At 42.5% G+C, this 16,772-nt stretch overlaps 1 protein-coding gene across 5 annotated transcripts in view; it reads right to left on the reverse strand.

The window, feature by feature from the left end:
• Positions 1 to 16,772, reverse strand: part of tex10 (testis expressed 10) — a 159,509-nt gene that overhangs the window by 6,643 nt on the left and 136,094 nt on the right. For all 5 annotated transcript variants that reach the window (XM_041184795.1, XM_041184794.1, XM_041184791.1 and 2 more), the window contains one exon: positions 6,788 to 6,998. In XM_041184795.1, the coding sequence (XP_041040729.1) occupies positions 6,788 to 6,998 (211 nt within the window). The remainder of the gene's footprint in view (positions 1 to 6,787; positions 6,999 to 16,772) is intronic.

Raw genomic sequence — 16,772 nt, forward strand, 5'->3', positions numbered from 1 at the left:
TACAACTACTTCCTATTTCAACATAAAAGAGGAAAATTGGGATCTGGGCACTGCCATTCACAGATCTGAAATAGAGAGGGAGGCTAAGATGGTGGCAGATCCAATGCAGGTAAAGCAGCTGTGGCTGTTTCTGAGACACAGGAATTGGGGCGGGGGGGAAGAAAGAGAGAGACACTGATGAAAAAGAAGGGGGTTGGAGGGGAAGACAGAGGTCTATCAGGCCAACAGAGAGAGGGTGGGAAACAGGCAACATTGTGCCTGCCCAGCAGGGAGTCTCTCATTTCTTTAATATCATTTAATAGGAGGCTTTATCTTCAGGAGCCCCATAAAAAGTAGCCCCCCAAAAAGTTTCAAAGAGCTCCAGAAAAAAAATGTTATTTTGACCCTGATTGAAAGACTTGGCAATCAAATAAATGGAAGGGCACAGAATCATAGCTCAGAAGAATGTAATTTGACCTATCGAGCCCATGTGTCCCTTCATAAGAACAATCAAGGTGGCTCCTCTCCTCCCCACCCTTTCCCTGTAGTCCTGCAAACATTTTCCTCTTATACAGTCTTTTGAAAGCCTCGAATGAATCTTTCTCCGCTGCCCTTTCAAGCGGAGAATTCCAGAGCACTCACTGCATTAGCAAGCTTTTCCTCAGACTGCCTTTGTTCTTTCATCAGTTCTTTTGCCAATCACTTTAAATCTGTGTCCTCTGGTTCTTGACTCTTGCACCAATGAGAAACTTCTCTCTACACCCCACCTATGCTGTCTAGATGTTTCATGATTTTGAACAACTCTATCAAATCTCCTCTCAACCTTCTCATCTTTAAAGAGGACAGGCCCAGTTTCTCCAATCTATCCACGTAATTGAATTCCCTTATCCCCGGAACCATTCTAGTAAATTCCTACTGCATGTTTTCTAAAGCCTTCCTAAACTGCAGTGCCCAGAATTCGACAAAATATTCCAGTTCTGGCTAAATCAGTGTTTTGTACAAGTTCATTACATTCCTTGCCTTTGTACTCTATGCTTCTATTTATAAAGCTTAGGACGCTGTTTGCTTTTGTAATTCCTTTCTCAACCATTCCTGCCACCTTCAACAATTTATGCAGATATACCCTCCCAGATGTCTCTGTTCCTGCACCCACTTTAAAATTCCACCCTTTATTTTATATTGCCTCTCCTTGTTTTTTCTAGCAAAATGTATCTTTTCACACTTGTCAACGTTAAATTTCATCCATCACTCATCCGCCCATTCCGCCAGCCTTCTAGAAGTCACCATTCTCCTTCACGATCACACTAAGTTTTGTATCATCTCACCACCTGCCGAGTCCTAAAGGACATAGCTGCTAGACTGGGTCTGAGGCAGGGGGAAAAACATGCTTGACCTCATCCTCACCAACCTGCCTGCATGACAGTATCAGTAAGAGTGACCACCACACAATCATTGTGGAGATGAAGTCCCCCCTTGAAGATACCCTCCATTGTGTTGAGTGGCACTACCACCGTGCTAAATGGGATAGATTTCGAACAGATCTAGCAACTCAAGACTGGACATCCATGAGGCGCTGTGGGCCATCAGCAGTAGCAGAATTGTACTCAAACACAATCTGTAACCTCGTGGCCCAGCATATCCCCCAGTCTACCATTACCATCAAGCCTGGGGATTAACCCTGGTTCAATGACGATTGCAGGAGGGCATGCCAGGAGCAGCATCAGGCATACCTAAAAATGAGATGTCAACCTGATGAAACTATAACACAGGACTACTTGCATGCCAAACAGCATTAGCAGCAAGTGATAAACCAGAACTAAGCAATCTCACAACCAACAGATGAAATCTAAGCTTTGCAGTCCTAACACATCCAGTCGTGAATGGTGGTGGACAATTAAACAACTCACTGAAGGAGGCGGCTCCACAAATATCCCCATCCTCAATGATGGAGGAGCCCAGCACAGCAGTGCAAAAGATAAGGCTGAACCAACAATCTTCAGCCAGCTAGCCACTAATGATGCTAGGCTGTGGATGCTCTCTTGTTTATATTCCAGATGGGGATTGATAGAACTTTGGGCACTAAGGAATTCTGCGAATATTGGGATAGGGTGGAAAAATGGAATTGATGAAGATACACTATGAACTAACTGAATAGTGAAGCAGCCTCAACATGTATAGCTGGTAAAAATAAAAATACCTGGAAAAACTTAGCAGGTCTGGCTGCCAGACCTGCTGAGTTTTTCCAGGTATTTTTATTTTTGTTTTGGATTTCCAGCATCCGCAGTTTTTTGCTTTTATCTTATATGTATAACTGGTAGCTGTTCCTATTACTTATGTTCTTGAAAACGTTCCGTTAAACTTGTATCAAAAAACAGAAAAGTTGTGTTAAACTTGTATAAAATCTTGGTTAGACCACAATTGGACGAATGCAAACAGTTTGAAAGTGCAAGAAAGACTCAAGAATTATATAAGAACAAAAAGTTTATACCTATCAGGAAAGATTGAACAGATTGGGCTCTTTTCTCTAAAATAGAGAAAACTGAGGGGTGACCTGATAAAGGTCCTTATTATTAAACAGCCTGATAGGTCAGATGTAGAGAAGAAGTTTCGACTTGCAGGGAAGAATTCACAAGAAACGGCTTTTCTCAGAGAATGGTTAGAAATGAGGAACTCAGTACCACAAGCCGGGTTTGAGGTGACTAGCAAAGATACGCTTAAGGGGGAACACGAGGGATAAAGGAATAGAGGGATATTTTGATGGGGTTAGATGAAGAGTGGGAGGAGGCTCACGAGAAGCATAAACACTGACTTGAACCTGTGGAGACTGAATTTAATTTAAGACGGAGATGAGGAGGAATTTCTTCTTTCAGATGGTTATGATTCCCCAGAGATGTGGAGACTGAATCACTGAATATATTCAAGGCTGAGATACACAAATTCTTTAACAGCAGGGGAGCCAAGGGTTATGGGAAACAGATATGAAGTGGAGTTGAGATCAAGATCAGATCAGCCATGAGCTTATCGAATGGCGAAGCATGCTGAAGGGGCTGGATGGCCTATTCCTGCTCGTGTTTCTTAGGTTCTTATGGTTCATTACTGGTTTTTAAAATTCTTTCAGATGAGAAAGTCACTGGCTAGGTTGGCATTTGCTGCCCATCCCCAATTGCGAAGATGGTGTTGAGCTGCCTTCATGAACTGCCGCAGTCCATGTGGTGTAGGTACACCCACAGTGCTATTAGGAAAGGAGTTCTAGCATTTTGACCCAGCGACGGTGAAGGAACAGCAATATAATTCCAAGTCAGGTAGTGTGTGACTTGGAGGGGTACTTGCAGGTGGCGGTGTGCCCCAGCATCTGCTGCTGTTGACCTTCTAGGTGGTAGAGGTTGCTGGTTTCAAAATGCTGTTGAAGGAGGCTTGGTGAGTTGCTGCAGTGAATCTCGTAGGTACCAATCAAACTGGCTTTGTCCCGGATGGTGTTGAGATTCTTGAATGGTGTTGGAGCTGCGCTCATGCAGGCGAGTGGAGAGTATTATATCACACTCTTGACTTGTGCCTTGTAGATCACGGATAGGCTTTCAGGAGTCAGGTGGTGAGTTACTCTCTGTAGAATTCCCAGCCTCTGGACTGCTCTTGTAGCCAGTGTATTTATACAGTTGGTCCAGTTCAGTTTCTAGTCAATGGTAACCCCCATGATGTTGATTATGGGGTATTCAGCGAGGGTAATGCCATTGAACATCAAGGGACAATGGTTGGATTCTTTTTTATTGGAGACGGTATTTGCCTGGCACTTGTGTGGCACCAATGTTACTTGCCACTTATCAGCCCAAGACTTAATGTTGTCCAGGTCTTGCTACATTTGGACATGGATTGCTTCAGTATCTGAGCAGTCACGAATGGTGCTGAACATTGTGCAATCATCACCAAACATCCCCACTTCTAATGGTGGGGTCATCGATGAGGCAGCTGAAGATGGTTGGGTTGAGTACACTACTCTAAGGAACTCCTGCAGTGACATCCCAGGGCTGAGATGCTTGACCTCCAACAGCCACAACCATCTTCCTTTGTGCTAGGTATGACTCCAACCAGTCGAGAGCTTTCCCACAACCCCCCAATTCCCACTGACTCCAGTTTTGTTAAGGCTCCTTGATGCCACACTCCGTCAAATGCTGCCTTGATGTCAAGGGCAGTCACTCTCACCTGACCTCTGGGAGTTCAGCTCTTTTGTCCATGCTTGGACAGAGTGTTATGATCCCAGTTGAGATTACCCCTGGATAAGCCTGATCCCAGAGTGGAGCTCAGCTTGATAGAATAAAACATCTATTCAACAAGAAAAGATGTACTAAATTACAATATTCCTTCACCCACAACTACATCTTTACAGGTATATAGAAATTTGTAAGGATAACACAAGTTACAAAAGCTATCTTATACTCTATAATATTCACAGTAAGTACACAGTCCATGTAAACCAATAGGCACCCTGAGGTCAAGACACACCACACTTTGAAACCAAGTGACAGATGCCACCTCAACCAGATGACCTCAACTCCCCCAGATGCTTGTCACACTGTCTCACTGAACTCCATCTTTCACATGAGGGTTTCCAATCTTCATTCTCCAAGACCTCACCCTGGAATCTTCTCCCAAACCGACGCTTTCTCACAGAAGCCTTCCACGAGGGTTCACCTACAGGGTTTCGAACTCTCCTTCAGATGTTCCTCTTCCCTGGTCACCACATGCATTTAAACTGCCTTCCACTCTCTCACTGACTCTGCGTTAACAGTACCACTGCTTCACTTGCCCATGGCAGAATTACAGACCTTCAGTTGTCTCTTTGGACCATCTTGCCTCTTGCAAGCCATTCTCACTTTAAATCTGCTTTCTGCAGCTTTTGTCTCTTTGAATCTGAACCTTGGCACCTTTCTCTCTGCCCCTCACTCAACTTCATTAACTGGACTTTTTCCAGGTTCCTTCCTTCCTTTGACTAGAAAGTCTGCTTTGGATGTTCCCCTCTTCCACTCTCCTGGATTTTTGGGTTTTCCTTGGTTTGGGTTTTGCCATCTGTTCCTATTAGGCTGCTTCTGCTTCACAGCTGTCTTCAAACCAACTGAACTCCAAAACAAATCTGCTGTTTCTAGCTTTTCTACATGTGTCTGTGGGATGAACCTGTCTCTCTGGACCCCTGTTGCTAGGCAACAGTCCAATTCTTCCACTCCTGTTTAATTTAAGTTGTAAATTCTCATTAGAAATGCAAGCACCTTTTTAAAGTGAAACTAAAATTTAATTTGACTTTTCTTAACACAGATACAGAAATACAAATCAAACTTAAGCTTTAAAGATAAAACTAATTCTTAACACCCACAAATACCAATATAGCTTACTTAAACTCTCTCTATTTCATAACATCAAGGCTGTAATGAGGTCAGGAGCTGAGTGGCCCTGGCGGAACCAAAACTGAGCGTCAGTGAGTAGGTTATTTCTAAGTGCTGCTTGATGGCACTGTTGACAATATCTTCCATTACTTTGCTGATGATCGAAAGCAGACTGATGGGGTGGTTAACTGGCCAGCTTGGATTTTTCCTGCTTTTTGTGCACAGGGCATACCTGGGCAATTTTCCACAGTGCCACATAGATGCCAGTGTCATTGCTGATTTGTTGCTAGGGGCGCAGCTAGCTCAGGAGCACAAGTCTTCAATAATATTGCCAGAATGTTTTCAGGGGCCATAGCCTTCAAAAGAAGTGGAAAAGACGGGTTGGCAAAAAGCTTGCATGTCTACGACTGTGATGATCACTTCAGGCAAAAAATGTGGAAAAGTCAACTTTGCAAGAACAAACTGTGGAAAGAACCTGTGAAACAAGCTTTGAAGGGTGGAGGAACAAAAATTGCCACGACTCTGGTAGAAAAAGCCATGGCCTTTTCAGCACCATGATTGAAGTGTAAAACCTGAAGGACTGTGAATTGAGCAAAGTGATCAGAGTGGAATGTTCCAAAGTATGCCAAACTAGAGGCAAGGACACAAGAGGTGAATTTAATGAAGGAGAAATCTTTAAGTGTCAACTAGCAAGTAAACACAACTGTCTCTCCCGGAAATAAACAAGATTATGAAGATGATATAACCAACAACTTAGAAATTGACTTTAATACATGAAGCTGAATTATGGCTCGTGAAGGTGATTCAATTTGAAGTGAGGGGATTGTACGTGACTAAAATGCCCACAATTCTAACTAATCTGCATCATACAAAATATCTATAATACTTAAGTCGAATAGCCTTTATCTGTACATCCGAAAAAGGAACACATCTAAAAACCAAACTTTTTTTTGAACGGCTATGCAGTTAATTTGTATGTTAAGAAAGCAATGTTTTAGAGGTGTTATAAGCGTTAACAGGTAAGAAGTATAGTGTGCGAAATTTGGCAAATGGCGAAACAACCTAGTGTTTGTAGACTATAGCCAGCCGAGGCTTAGGTTATTGTAATGTAAGTAAGCCTAGGCCTATTGTATACAGGGTAGATTCGAAAACCGAAAATATCTGAATACCGAAACACAATCAGCCCTGAGGGTTTTGGATAAAGAATACTCGACCTGTACCACTAATTTATTTCAGCCTCAGACACACTTTAGGATTAGCAAAACTGCCAAGCAACGAAACTGAAATGCATATGTTGATGGATCCAGCAACTCTTCTGACAAGTATTTACAATATCTGGTAGAACTGTAAAATAAAGAGTGAGTTACAAATATTGATATTCATAAAAGCACCAGAGTTTGGTGCTCTTGGAATACTGTGAAGAAAAGCTATCATACCGTGATATCCTGTATGACCTGTTGCACCAGTGCTGCATTTACTACCATGTGCTGCCTAAGCTGTGCTTGCTGAAGCAGAAGGCGAAGGATCTGCGCAACAACAGGAAGTTCCTCCTGGCAGGTGCCATTTACTTGCAGACTCTGCAGCATCAGTCGCAGCAAGCGGGGGATGCGGACCAATGCAGCAAGGCATGATCCCCACAGCAATTCTCTGCAAAGAAATTGTCAATACATCGCAATTAGACAAAAGATAAGATGGACAAAATGAAATTGTTTTTATCTAAATCTAAAGGAACAGAATACAATAGCATAACTACACCACATGGAATGCAGCAGTACAAGGTGGTGGCTCATCACCACCTCCTCAAGAGGAATAAATACTGGCCTTGCCAGCAATGCTCAGATCCCAAGAACAAATAAAGAAAAAAACTCAGTACCACTGTGGGTTACATTTTACCTCAGAACTTGGGCATTAGCTCATACTGAAATTCATTCGAACATTTTCAACACATTTCAAACTCTATTTTACAAGCACTGCAGTTGAAATTGATAGAGCTTACATATTTTAACATACCTGTTGTAAGCTAAGAATACTCTATTCAAATAGTTAACTCAACTTGTGTAAATTCAACGATCCGACCTATTTTTATTTCAACAATGAACCTCTTTGAGGGTTCTGTAAAAGCCTAAAGAATTTGCTGCTGATAAACGTGATCAGATTATTGAATGAAGATGATATTGCTCTATCTAGCTGTGGGTCAGGAAACAAATGGACACAAATCACATTTGACAGTGTAGCAAACATCTTGTCTCCTGTGATCTCATTTACAACTAATTGTCTTAGAAATGCTTCAGAGAGGAAGAAAACACACATGGGTCACTGAAACACACAGGACCTATAGAATTCTCCAAAGCACAGCAACTATTAGAATTATTTTTTAAAAAAACAGAGTTTCATTGATAAATTGCATTTCTTTTGGGTGATTAATCAGTCAAGAATACTTGAGTTTCTTTGAGAATAAAATTCCTAATGCCTTCATGTAAATATAAAGGGTGGACTGGGATCATTTTTAATTTCTGTTGCAAGTCTTTATTACTGCAGAAAATGTCAGTCTTCATTCCTAAATACATATGGAGCAAGAACAGTAAGTGCACTGACAGAGTTACCATACCAATAGCCAAAGACAGAGCTCAACAAAAACAGACTTGGGTCACACATCAAGTTTTCAACAATCCCCCACAATGTCCAACAATTTTTATTATTCCAGATGCAGGTAAGCGAAAGATGACACAGTCATGAATAAGATTCCTCAATTTTACTTTAATTAAACAAGTTATCTAGGCGTTAAGCGATAGTCAAAGATTGGCAAGTCCTATGAAAATGGTATCAATGAACAGTATAAATAATTGTGAAGTCATTTTTCAAATAAATCCCTTGTTTGCTTTCTTGAGTTTTATCAATGCTCAAGATAGATGTACATGTTCTATAAATCTACCCGAGTTTCTGGGTTGCAATTCCACCACAGCCATGTTGCCCTGCTGGTCTTAAAATTTGATTCCATCAGAATAGCAGCTATTTAAAATCAATCCTTAAGTATTACCAAGGAATGAGAATAAACTCTGCAAATAAAGGGTAAACGGATTGTAACAGTATTACACTGAATTCTTTTTATTTCTTCATGGGTGTAGGCATCACTGGCAAGGCCAGCATTTGTTGCCCATCCCTAATTGCCCTTGAACTGAGTGGCTTGCTAGACCATTAGAGGGCAGTTAAAAGTCAACCGCATTGCTGTGCCTGGAGTCACATGTAGGCCAGTCCAGTAAGGATGGCAGTTTTCCCCCCTGAAAGGGCATTAGTGAACCAGATGGGGTTTGACAACAATCGATGATAGTTGTCATGGCCACCATTACTGAGGTTAGCTTTATATTCCAGGTTAATTAATTTAAATTTCCACCTGTTACCATGGTAGGATTTGAACCTAGGTCCTGAAAGCATTGGCCTGGGGCTCTGGATTACTAATCCAATGGCATTAGCACTACGCCACCATCTCCCCTAATAGTTCACAAGCTGAACGCCTTTTTATTTCCTGCTTCTTCCCTCCCACCATTCTTTTGCTCAATGCATCTCTTTCATCATCTAATGTGGGATGTTCTGGCTTCAAGATATTGTTTGCCTGATTAATTGACAACATGGCACACTAATGTGTGAACACAATGTGACCCAAAATTGACCAATTTGACTTAACTTATTAAATACTAAAATTTAGCCAGGTCAGGCTTGCCTGACTCTCAGCAAAAAATAAATAACATTAATCGTGAGCTCCTGGGTCCACCTAGCTTTCTTAGTTATTGGGCAAGATCAGTTTAGATGAGGAAGGCAATCTTAGAAAAGAACAGAATGGCAGATATGCTCTGTTCTGATGAAGGGTCATCATTAATCTGAAACTTGAATTCTATTTCTCTCCAGCAATGCTGCCTGACCTGCTGAGTACTTCTAGCATTTCTGTTTTTATTGCAGATTTGCAGTATTTTGCTTTTGTACGCTCAATAAGATTCTGGGTGGGATTTTCTGGTCCGGCCAGTGGCAGACATCATGGTGGTGGCTTGGAAAAATTTGGAGTGCAGCCAAAAGTCAGTTTCCCACTGGCATGAAAATAGGTTTAAATTTTCCACTCCCTATTTTCATGGCAGTTCAAGTAGCCTGCTGTGCCATGTTGGGGAACAAATTTACATGTATTTGAATATCATGAATACTCATTGAAAACCCAGCTCACTCCAATCACGCCACCTTTCTCACCTACCTTTCACTGTGCTGCACTCAAAGCTACTCAGGTTCCATGTCAAGGCAAGGTGTGGGGAGCCGGAAGGCAAAGGCTTGACAGGAGGGACGTGGGGGGAGTTGTGGCATTAAGACAAGACAGAGGCAAGGGTGGAGGCTGGAAGGCAAAGGCTTGACTGGGGAGTGGGGGAGGCCGGGAGATTGACTGGGGGAAGGGTGCACAGAGACACATGACTGGGGGCTGTGAGAAATAAGAGTGGACAGACACACGTGACTAAGGGGGCGGGGGTATGACTGGGGAAGGTGCACAGCAGCACAAGCCAATTGAAGGATTTGGGCACCTTAACTCATGATGCTCATTCTTGCGAGACTTCATTCCACCCTGAGACTAGATTCTAATTGTGTTCCAATGACCATTTATCCTTCCCATAGAAAAAGCTCAACCCTCAGAAGGATCCAGCTGTAAAGAGACAACAGCCAAACTGAATATGCCTAAAGCCCCAAAGACCACCACACCTCGGAGCTGAAAAGTCCAGGCTTATGCCTTCATGATTACAGTCATTACATTAGTGCAAGGTTGGGCTCTAGCCTAATCCAAAGAGCTCAGTCTGACAGAGCACTGACTGAGATTGCTGGCACTTGGCTGCACTCATCCAGATCCAAACCCTATCTGAAAGCATTTCCATTGGTGCTCAAGGCTGTGCTACAGCTGCAAGAGACTATCTAGGTATGGAATTCCAGGAATGAGAGCTATCGAGGGGCGCCACAGTGACTCCTTAGCTTGCGACTGGAAGGTGATCATTGCAGGGTGAAGTACAATCATGTATCTGTTCAATGTTTCCACTGAAAAGAGAAGTGGAGAATGGATGCAGCAAGCAATATTGCCTTTTTCTTGCTCTCAGGCAACTGAGGCAGAGAAGAAAGGCCCATCTCTGTCAGACATGGCAAAGAGTCTCACCCTGAGGAACAATCAAGACCCAGACACTGAGGCTGACAAAGTGTTATGATCCCAGCTGAGACCACTCCTGGACAAGCCCGATCCCAGGGGTGGAATGCAGCTAGATAAATCCTAACTTTTATTTGTTTGCTTAGATACGTGGAGAGTAGCCCCTGAACAGAGTCACACAAGTCAGTTGATGAACTTTTAACAAAAGAATAAAACATTTATTCTACAAGAAACAATGAATTATATTACATTACTCCTTCACCCACAACTATAATCTTTACAGATATATACAGATTTGTAAGGATAACACAAGTTACAAAAGCTATCTTATACTTTAATGTCCACAGTAAGCACACAGTCCATGTAAATCCATGGCGACGCTGTGGCCAGACACACCACTCTCTGAAGCCAAGTGACAGATGCCACCCCAAAGAGATGCTATGGATCTCTCCTCAACTCCCCCCAGATGCTTGTCACACTGAGTCAACCAGTCTCACTGCACTCTGGCTTTCACACGAGGGTTTCCAATCTCCACTCTCCAAGGCCTCGCCTTGGAATCTTCTCCCAAACAGATGCTTTCGCTCAGACGCCTCCCACAAAGGTTCACCTTCAGGGTTTTGAACTCTCCTTCCAGTGTTCCTCTTCCCTGCGTTGCCATTTGCATTTAAGTTGTCTTCTACGCACTCTATCTCATCGACTTAGCTCTCAAAAGTATACCACTGCTTCACATACCCATAGCAAGAGTTACAGACTTTCAGTTGTCTCTTTGGACCTTCTTGCCTCTTGCAAGCTATTCTCACTTTTATGAGAGTGGCTCAAGCCAGAGCTCCACGAGGGACCTCTGCAGCATATCCCAAACATCTGCTCATAAATGCATCCGAGAGGTAACTGATGCCCCCTTTAGCAAGGTACACAATTATGGCCAGTTCACCCTGGATGAAGCCAGCCAGGCTGCCAGAGCAAAGGGGTTTGCAATGATCTCTGGCTTCCCACAGGTGCAGGGTGCCACTGTCTGCACACATATGGCTTTAAGAGCTCCTTGACAGCAGCCACTATGATTCATCAACAGAAAAGGTTTCCCCTCTCTCTACGTTCAGCTGATTTGTAACCACCAGAAGCAGATTATACAGGTGTTTGCGAGATACCCGGAAGCTCCATGACTCTTACACCTTGAGTCACTTGCAGGTGCCATGGATTTGAGGGCCCTCAGTGCATCCAGGGTTGGCTCCTCAGAGACAAAGGTTATCCAAAAAAGGCTAATGACAACCATTAGGCAGCCACAAAGTGCTTCAGAGGAGAGGTACAATGCAGCTCATTTTGCGACACGCTCCTTGATTAAATAGACCATCGGCATGCTGAAGAAGCGTTTCAGATGTTTGGACCAGTCAGGCAGTGCTCTCCAGTAATCGCCCCACATAGTCTCCCGCATCATCATGGTTTGCTGCGCTCTACACAACCTGGTACTACCAGGGGGATATGACTTGCCAGATAGCGAGATGGAGGAGCTGCACATCTCTTTTGATGAGGGGGACATCAAGAGGGTTGAGCTCGATGAGGGCAAGGAAGCTGGGGCTCCAGAGGAGGCCATAGCATGGACTAGACACAACAGACATGCCCTCGAGATGCTTATAGCCACAAGGTTCCAGGACGACGATGACTAGCTCAGAGGAGCCTTTTTCACCTGCGCCCTCCATGCTGCCTTGACATTAATACCTTCATTGCTATCCTCAGCATCCCAATGAAGGACATCAACTCAAAATTGATGATGGTGGCCTCATCCTTGGAATGGTAGGCAGCCTCTGGGGCGTGCAGCCGCTCTGTTATGGGATCATAACTCGACCCACATGCACCGTGAATAGAGTAGACATGGTGCAACCTCTTCAAGCACCTCGCCATTCCAATGCCAACGGGAACCTTCAAGAGCCAGGGGCAGCACTGTCAACGTCAATGCACTTGTTGCAGCATGTCTGCAGTGTTACTGGGTGCCTTTTGTGTATCTAACTACATTCTATTAAGCAGTTTGCAGGTCATTTAATCCACTCTATGATTGTTACTTCCCTCTCACCTCCGCCACCTGCAGTATAAAGGGTTAATAGCTATTATGCTAATAGCTAACATCCATCAATTGTATATAGCTAATAAAAGTATGGAAGTTCCTGGATGTCTTGTTTCCAATAGTCTCTGTCAAACACACCCTGGGCCTGTTTCTGATATTACTTAATGGTGGCAGCGGTAAACTAACTGAATTACAAGGATCCTTCTGGTGGCAGGAAAGCGAAAGCCATCAGGAATACAACAGTGAGAGAACAACTGCAGCAAGGAATCAGAAAGAATAGCGCCAACAGGGTCCCAAGACAGTCAAAGTAACAGACAACCAGGGAAAAAGTCCTTCCTCTACCTGAATTCTTTGACCACATGAAAGGCCCGATCAAGCAGCATACTGGAAAAACCGTTTTACAGGTACAGGGCTGCTTCAGGGTTAGCTCAGAATTTTGATTAAGAGCTGGTTAGCACGCTACTCTATCCCATTAACAATAGTGCAGACAACATGTCACTGAGGACACAGAAGCCTATGAAGAGGTTATTAAGGCCTTTGATTCGTATTTTAGTCTTTGGAGGAACATTATTATAGGCTAGGCGAGATTTAACAAGCGCTCTCAGGAATCCGGAGAAAGTAATGATTTTTTCATTAATGACCTGTATCACTTGGTTGATAGTTGAGAGTATGGGGGCTCTAAAAGAGGAACTCATCCGAGTTTCATACCAACATACAAATCAGGGGCAGGAGTAGGCCCCTCAAGCCTGATCCACCATTCAGTAAGATCATGGTTGATCTGATTGTGGCCTCAATACTACTTTTCTGCCTGCCCTCTATACACTTTGACTCCCTTGGTTAGTCAAGAATCTATCTACTTTTGCTTTAAAAATATTCAGTGATCCTGCCTCTGCCACTCTCTGGGGAAGAGAGTCCCCAGACTCACGACCTCTGATTATTGTGGTGGGCGTTCTTGATGAAGCCTTATCTGATTTCTGCAGTCAAGAGAAGAGCTAACATTATTGACATTATTAGCTAAAATTATTAGTGCAACAGGCTGAATTTCAGAAGTAGAGAAAAGTTTTAATCCATGGTGATAGGGAACCTTTGTAGAGTCAGACTACTGACTCAGTCCAGTTTGAGAGCAATAAAGGAACCAGCACACCCATTAAAAAACACATCCAGAACAAAGAGAGGGCAGCAAGGGAGATCAATCAGATCATGCAGTATCCAGGAAATACAAAATACAGAGGAATACAAATTGCCTTTCTTGGGTGAAGTTGCAAAATTCAAGGACATCTTTTGGAGTGTGGATATCATAGTCAATGGCCACAAAACCAATTTTAAGTTGGACACAGGTGCAGCAGTGTCTATCCTTTCTGATACCGCATAGTGGCTGAAGCCTGAATTTCTCAAACCATCTACAACTTGACTTCATGGTCCGGGGCAACCCACTCAAGGTACAAGGGCAGATGACTGCTACATTTCGATATAATGGAAGAGAACTTACTGACACTATGTTATCCATAATCAAGATTGTTCCTTATTAAGCAGAGAAGCTTGCATAGCTTTGCAGCTTCTTCATTCACCAGTAGCAGTGGAAACCCAAGTCAGTCCAGAACATCTCAACTAGTCCCCATAGGTGAAGCACCACATCTGCAGCCACAGAAGGACATTTTGGACTTAGCATTACTCTTTGTGGAGAAAATGGATGAAGGCAGCCAGACGACCACAGATAGCAGTGACCAGCCAGAAGAAGAAATTATGGAACTCGCACTACTTTTTGAACAGAGTGTGGATGAGGGCGATAACCAAGATACCACGAATGAATGCGACCAGAACGCTGCTGATGAATGTGACCAGGGTGCTAATTCACCTAACTATTCTGGTTAGGATACCGATGATATCGAACAACCTGATATAGGCACTGACTTTCACAAAGGGCAACCAGGAGCAGAAACTCCAACAATAGCTAGTGAAACACTTGCAGAACACAAAAATAAAAGCAAATGGATGCTGGAAATCCAAAACAAAAGCAAAAATACCTGAAAAAACTCAGCAGGTCTGGCAGCATCTGCGGAAAGGAACACAGTTAACGTTTGGACTCAAAACATTAACTGTGTTCCTCTCCACAGATGCTGCCAGACCCGCTGAGTTTTTCCAGGTATATTTGTTTTTGACTTGCAGAACACAATGCTGACTCCCAAAACTCTGGTCAAGGCTAAACATTAAGTGACTGAAACTGCTGATATACTAGCTATTGATCTCCCACACACTTTAGAGCTACAAGAAGGTGTGACTTGCACTTAAAAAAGGGAAAAAAAAAGCACTTCAAAAAAGTTGGAGATCTCCAACTACTTGAAGTGATCTTTCTCCCTTTTTAATTGCTTTTCAAATTATTTTTTCATAGGATTTGGTTGTCGCTAGCTAGGTCAGCATTTATTGCCCATCCTTAATTGCCTTTGAGAAGGTTTTGGTGAGCCATCTTCTTGAACTGCTGCAACCCACGTGGTGTAGGTACACCCACAGTTCTGTAGGAAGGGTGTTCCAGGATTTGGAGCCAGAGACAGTGAAGTGCTGCAAGTGATTGTAGGTGGAAAAAGCCATAAACTGCCAAATGGAATTTGCAGTTATCTTTTGGGTATGGAATACAACGTAAAGAATTATAAGACCTGTATAAGACATGTTTAGGCTGTACCTGGAGTATGGTATGCTGATTTGTGCTCATTATAGAACTAGTATAAAACTCATGATAACACAATATAGTCCTGATGAGAATGTTAATAAAATTAGGGCCCTTTTCATTGGAGTACACAAGACAAATAATGAAATCTAGTAAACATTTAAAAAATAATAGAATGGTCTCAGAGTGAATAGTGAGATACAATTTACAATGATTAATGATTCAGTAAGGAGGAGGAACATAAAATCATGACTACTCCTAGAAACATGCCAGTGGATGTTAGGAGGATTTTTTGCACAATTGTTCAGATATCAAATACATAAATACAAGTGGCTTTCAAAGCAATCATGCACAGCATTTAAAAGGAAATTAGGTAGATACTAAAAAAATAATATTAATGGATATGGGCAAGACAAGAGCAAATTCAACTGCAATCTGCCAATAGTAAAGCATAAGCTAATTTTACCAATGCTTGTGGTGTCTGAAATCAGAGTGTTACAGAATGGGGGAAGCGGTGGTATAGTGGTATTGTCACTGGACTGATAATCTGGTGGTATTGTCACTAGACTGGTAATCCAGAGACCCTGGGTAATGCTCTGGGAACCCGGATTTGAATCCCACCACAGCAGATGGTGGAATTTGAATTCAATAAATATCTGGAATTAAAAGTCTAATGATGATCATGAAATCATTGTTGATCGTCGTAAAAACCCATCTGGTTCTCTAATGTCCTTTGGGGAAGGAAATCTGTTGCCCTCACCTGGTCTGGCCTACATGTGACTCCAGACCCAAAGCAATGTGGTTGACTCTTAAAAATGCACTCTGAACAAATTAGGGATGGGCAACAAACGCTGGCCTAGCCAGTAATGCCCACATCCCATTAACAAATATATAAAAAAAAACAGATGCTGCAACCTATCAAATTTAAACCGATGTTTTTCTCTGCATCAGGTCTAATCCTGGTCATTTTTTCAAGCAGCTAATTTCTCTTTGACAAAGAATCAAAGAACCTTGTATGTAAAAAATTTATATCCATTAATCTTTTGAGTATAGAAAGCAAAATTATTTTATGTTTTTTAATGACCTCAGGACCTTCAAAGCACTTCGCAGTCAATAACATACTTTTGAACTGTAGTTGTTAATGTATTTTAGGGAAAGGTGGCAACCAATTTGAGCAGAGGGAAATTGAACAAACAGCAATTAGATTAATGCACAAATAATCTATTTTCATGATATCAATTGTGGGATACATATTAACCAAGACACCAGGAAAACTTTGCTCGTCTTCAAAAAGTGTCACAAGTTGTTTTAAATTCACCCGAGAGGGCAAATGTGGCTTCAGTTTAATATCACACCCAAAGGATAGCATGTTCAGTACTGGTGACATTTCCTCCAATCAACCTAGCTGGACACAGGTACTCATTTAAAAGGTAGATCTTACAAGGGCTGAAATCTTAGCAAACAATTACCCAAAATATATCTCAAATAATACTGGGTTGCAGGCTGTGAAACTAAACCAGTGCGTAATAGTTTTTTTTTAAT

This window comes from Carcharodon carcharias, chromosome 3, assembly GCF_017639515.1.
Source record: "Carcharodon carcharias isolate sCarCar2 chromosome 3, sCarCar2.pri, whole genome shotgun sequence".
Taxonomy (NCBI): Eukaryota; Metazoa; Chordata; class Chondrichthyes; order Lamniformes; family Lamnidae; genus Carcharodon; species Carcharodon carcharias.